This window comes from Medicago sativa, chromosome 4, assembly GCF_051527215.1.
Source record: "Medicago sativa cultivar Bolivia chromosome 4, Bolivia_mono, whole genome shotgun sequence".
In the NCBI taxonomy this organism is placed as follows: domain Eukaryota; kingdom Viridiplantae; phylum Streptophyta; class Magnoliopsida; order Fabales; family Fabaceae; genus Medicago; species Medicago sativa.
In genome coordinates this window covers 27,375,987-27,381,755 of record NC_140752.1, presented here as the reverse complement: position 1 = coordinate 27,381,755, position 5,769 = coordinate 27,375,987, and the positions used below count along the sequence as shown (strand labels likewise).

Genomic DNA, 5,769 nt, shown 5'->3' with positions numbered 1-5,769 from the left:
TGCTTGGTTTGAATGTAGACCTCTTTGACTTGTCCTTTGACTTTTCTCTTTGAAGATCAGGGCATTCAGCAATGAAGTGTCCAGGCTTCTTACAGTTGAAGCATCCCTTCTGATCTTCTTTCTTTGAGCTTCTGGAGTTACCCCTTCTGGAGAGAAACTTTCTGTTCTTCTTGGCCAGATATTGAAGTCTGTTTGAGAGCATGGCCATTTCAGCAGCATCTGGTTCAGAATCTGAACTTGACTGTTCTTCCTCTTCAGATTCAACTACTTTGAGAGCTTTTGATGACTTGCCTTTGGATGGAAGAGCTATTGATTTACTCTTCTTAGTAGACTCATGTTCATTAAGACTTAACTCATGAACTTTGAGAGAACTAACAAGATCTTCGACACTTAAAGTGTTTAAATCTTTAGCTTCCTCAATGGCAGTCACCTTTGGTCTCCATCTGGCAGGTAAGCTTCTGAGTATCTTGCTTACATGATCAGAAGCAACATAGCTCTTCTTTAGAATCTGTAGCCCAGAAACTAAGGTTTGAAACCTTGAGTACATCTCCTCAATGGTTTCATCATCCTTCATCTTGAATAGCTCATACTGATGTACAAGCAGGAGAGCCTTTGCTTCTTTGACCTTCTTGCTCCCTTCATAATTTGAACAGAGAGAAGCAAACATAGCTTTAGCAGTGGATTTGTCACTCATCTTCATGTATTCTGCTTTGGGTATGGCAGTGACAAGAGCTCCTCTGATAATATGATGCTTCTTGTAGAGTTTCCTCAGTTCTGGAGTATGTTTCTTTCTATCCACAGCAGCTCCTTCTTCATCAAGGACTAAATCACCAACACCATCTTCCAGAATATCCCATAATTCTTCATCCAGGCTCATGATGTAACTGTAAAAGTTGGTCTTCCACCAAGAGAACTCTTCAGCATCTCCATTGAACTTTGGAACTTTTCCAACACTGGTTTTCTTACTATCACTATAATCATGTGAGACATGTTTATAGCTAGTATCACTAGAACCAGTAGGAGGAGGAGTAGACATGTTTTTCTCAGATCTTTGACTGTTGCACGGTTAAGTGTTACACAACAGACCAAGGCTCTAGATACCAATTGAAGGTGAGAAAAACACAAGAAGGGGGGTTGAATTGTGTTTTAGAAAAATTCTTCGTTTCTCCTAAAAACTGAACACACTGATCAGAAGCTAAGCGAGACAGCTTCTGAAGTGATAATCAGAATCTAAATGCAGCGGAATAAAACAGAGAGAGAGAAGAAGAACGACACAAAGCAATTATACTGGTTCCTTCCACAATCCGGAAGTAGTCCAGTCCCCCTTGCACTTCCAAGGAGATTTCACTATGAGTAATATCTGATTACAAATGCTCAAGCACACAAGCAAGAGACTTCCAATGCTCAAGCACACAAGCAAGAGACTTCCTTTGCTCAAGAACACAATCAAGAGACTTCCTGCTCAAGCACAACTGCAAGAGACTTCCTAACTAAACAAAATTACACAGAAAATTGTTTAAGGTTGAACACTTGATATACAATCAGAGGTGCTCACAATACAAATCAGATACAGACTCAATGGACTTAAGAATTTCTAAGATATGACTTTGAGACACAGAAATTCTAAGTGAATGCAGAACAATTTCAGCAGAGGTTTGGTACTTGTGAAAATCTTGTGAGTCTTTCGTTCAGCGTTCTTGCATTACCAAAACTCTAATTCTTCACTCCTTTAAATAGATGTGTGAAAGAGACGTTGTGAAATTGCCAGCACACCAAAGAGTCGTTGTTGAAGCTTGATCTTTCACCAATGATCTTTTGCCTGATTTGGTTGTTGTCCTATGAAGAACAAATTTGAAATCCATTCCTTATCCAAAGGAACATCTATGCAGGCGAAGCTGTATTCTGGAGCTGTTTTCTTGTCTTGTAGCGTGGACACAAAACAGAGTAGTGGAGAACGTGGTTGTACAATTCGTACAAAGTACAATGTCAACGCTTTCGTCCAAATTGCAAGCACAAGCCTTCAAACACCTTTGAAATGACCGTTGCAAAACTCCACTAATCCTTCGTTTGTGTTTTCGAATCCAATAGACAGCTTTTGCATTGATAATTCTTCAAATCTTGAATCTTTTGTAAATCCAGTTGAGATTCAGCTTCTGGTGAAATAGCTTCTGATGAGGCAGCTTCTGATGATGCAGCTTCTGATGATATGACTTCTGCAGCTTCTGGTGACGCAGCTTCTGATGATGTGGCTTCTGGACCTCTTGTCTTCAGAAGCACTATTCTTCAGGAGCAGCTTACTTCAGGAGCGCTATTTCTTCAGGAGCAGCTTGACTTCAGGAGCGCTTTGCCTTCAGAATCATCTAAGCTTCATTTCCTTTGCTCTTTATTTGCTCATTCAGAACCAATGATGATGTAACTTTATAATTATGGTCCTGTACACTTGAACAAATATTAGCTAGTCCAATTTACAATTTTTAATACCTTGTTATCATCAAAACTTTTTAAGGTTCATTGTTAAACACATTTTGTTCCAACATAAGCTACATAGTAATAAAGTTTTTCATTGCTCTATCCACATCATTAAATACGAGAGCGAAAATAATATGTAAAATTTTAAAGAAAAAGAGGATATTGAGTGTGTGGTTAAGATGTAACAGTTGAAAAAATTGAGATAATTACATTTGAGAGAATCCATTCTCAACACTAGCCTACCCAATAAGCTAAGATTGGGATTATCTCCCATATCTTATTCACTGGACCGAGTGCAAAGTAAATCTCCATCGTTCATTTTTTTAAAAATATTTTCGACATACTCCAATAGAGTCAAACGAGTGGCTAAGATCCCACTAGACTATCCGATCACTCCAAGGATAAGTTCCCTATAAACTACATAGTAATAAAGATTTTCATTGCTCTATCCACTCTTATTTGAGTGACTGAGCATCACAATTTTATTTTGTTCAGAAAATTTCATTAAAAAGAGTATAATGAAGGAATTCAACTAAATATAAGTATTTGAAAACAAAATAAATGTAAGAGAGGTGTTAGTTTTAAGGATTAAATATTTGTGTTTTAAAGATTGTAAATTCATTCTTTATATGTGAGTTTGAAATATTACATTCTTATTTTACTTTATTTTGACTAAAATTAATATATTCATTCAAATCGTGTGGTAGATTTCTTCGAGTACAACACAAATTTCATTTCGCTAAAACTAAGAGAGGTGTTAGTTTTAAGGATTAAATATTTGTGTTTTAAAGATTGTAAATTCATTCTTTATATGTGAGTTTGAAATGTTACATTCTTTTTTTAATTTATTTTGACTAAAAGTAATATATTCATTCAAATCGTGTGGTAGATTTCTTCGAGTACAACACAAATTTCATTTCCCTAAAACTAAATAGCAAGAATCTACAAACGCTAATAACATTTACGTTAAAATCATAAAACGGCAAATTGATTACAAAAGTTGCAAAATTAATGAGTCAAAATTGATTGAATTTGTAATGAGTCAAAATTGATCCGTTAATTTGAATGGAGCAAACATCACACTAAAATAGAAATATCAAACTACGCCGCCGCACTCAAACGAGAAAATTTATAAAAAAAAAAAAACTTTGTGAATGCTACTTATATAGATAAAAGGAGAGTAAAATAATCCAAGGAGTAATTCCATGTCAAAAATAAAAATATCACAAAATAACCAATCTTCTTTGAATGAAGATTAATAGATGTTAGACTTAAAAAGAAGATGAAGCTTCTCGGGCTAAACGACTATGGCCTGCTCATGTTCTTATATTTTTTATTTTTCTTATCAAGTTCTTATATTTGTTATGAGTTATGGACAATTATTGTGGCTATTGTTTAATATTTGGAACCTTCATTGCACATAATTTTTCCTTCTCATGTGACTTTGTATATCACACAACTTCAGCTATCTTTATATCATAATTTTTTTTTAAATAAGAAATCACAATATATGTTGAGTGAATCATCTTTTAGCCCTAAAAATTACAGTATAAAGATTAGGTATATATAATCACTGAAATTTGTAAAATGGCAATTTAATCTCTTAAATTGAAGGATTAGTCCATCTACCGAAATATATCTTCAGAAATCATCGATAAAAACCAATTAAAACCCTAATTTTCTTGATCATTCTCTTAATTGGTGCATCAACACAAATATAGAACCTTGAAAATTGTAATAATTAATTTGAAAAGATAACTAAATTAAATGACATTCTATAGTTTAAGCGACTAAGTTGTCATTTCCATATTTGAGTGAATAATTTGTCCAACTCTTTCTTGAGAGGTTGTCCAAACTCCAACTCTTATAATTTTAATGCAATGAAATTCCAAGTACGTGAAGTTTAGTAAATTCTATATTCAAACATAAATTAATTATTCGTTATGTCTACTACACGAAACTGAACTTTCATGCACCTTACTGATATGACAGAGTATTAAGTAGAGTATATATACTCCTTCAAAAAAAAAAAAAAAAGTAGAGTATATATACTGTGTTCAATATAATCAACCAACACAAATTAACGTTCTTATTCATCATAATTTGGAGTACAAATGCACCATTTTCTTTCACATTCTTACATTGGTAATAGGATCTGTAAACAAAAGATTAAAATGAAGATTCCAAGAATATATAATCCTTGCTTTGGAAACTTTATATATCCCTTATTTCACTTATTTACTTAAAACATGCTTTAAAAACAAGTTGTACCATCTACCCGAGGGAACTATGGGTGGTGAGGAGGTCCGTAAACTGGTGGCTTCTCGACTGGAGGCTTGTAAACTGGTGGCTTGTACACTGGAGGTTTCTCAACTGGGGGCTTGTAAACAGGTGGCTTGTAGACTGGAGGCTTCTCAACTGGAGGCTTGTAAACAGGTGGCTTGTAGACTGGAGGCTTGTATACAGGTGGCTTCACTACTGGTGGCTTGTAAACTGGAGGCTTGTACACCGGAGGCTTGTAAACAGGAGGCTTCTCAACTGGTGGCTTGTAAACAGGAGGCTTGTAAACAGGAGGCTTGTACACCGGTGGCTTGTAGACTGGAGGCTTCTCAACTGGTGGCTTGTAGACTGGAGGCTTGTATACAGGTGGCTTCACTACTGGTGGCTTGTAAACTGGAGGCTTGTATACCGGAGGCTTGTAAACAGGAGGCTTCTCAACTGGTGGCTTGTACACCGGTGGCTTGTAAACAGGAGGTTTGTAAACCGGGGGTTTCACGACAGGGGGTTTGTACACAGGTGGCTTTTCTACCGGGGGCTTGTACACAGGTGGCTTATACACAGGTGGCTTCTCTACAGGGGGTTTGTAGACAGGGGGTTTCTCAACTGGTGGCTTATACACTGGTGGTTGGTAAACCGGAGGCTTCTCATAATTGGCAAGACCCTGAGGGATGGCAAAGAGAGCAAAAAGAAGCAGCACAAGGAAGTTTGAGGAAGCCATCTTAGTGACTTACGAGTTTGGTGCATAAAACACAAGAGTGACTTGCTCCTTTTATACTAGTCGCGATCTTAGTGAAATCACTCACATTGCATGACTCAATCTTGATAAGGTAATGACTTGGCACTCTCTTGTAACAAAAGTCAATGGTTGTTGGTGAATTTCTATATTATTTGCCTATGATTTTGTTTTCATATGGTTGCCAGGTTTGAAATTATGTGTGAATTGAAAGGACAAATTGCCTAATTTTACAATACACCGACAGGATTGGTAATTAAATATGCCAAAAAAAAATGTTATTATAT

General features: G+C 36.0%; 1 protein-coding gene across 1 annotated transcript; it reads right to left on the bottom strand.

Annotated features, from left to right (window-relative positions):
* Positions 1-4,532: 4,532 nt before the first annotated feature.
* Positions 4,533-5,493, bottom strand: LOC146927427 (uncharacterized). Its single transcript, XM_085700706.1, has one exon. The coding sequence runs from the start codon at positions 5,465-5,467 to the stop codon at positions 4,757-4,759; it is 711 nt and encodes a 236-aa protein (XP_085556832.1). The 5' UTR covers positions 5,468-5,493; the 3' UTR covers positions 4,533-4,756.
* Positions 5,494-5,769: the final 276 nt, after the last annotated feature.

Bases quoted from the DNA above. Each gene is read 5' to 3' on its own strand.
- LOC146927427 (XM_085700706.1), bottom strand. From the start codon at position 5,467: ATGGCTTCCTCAAACTTCCTTGTGCTGCTTCTTTTTGCTCTCTTTGCC.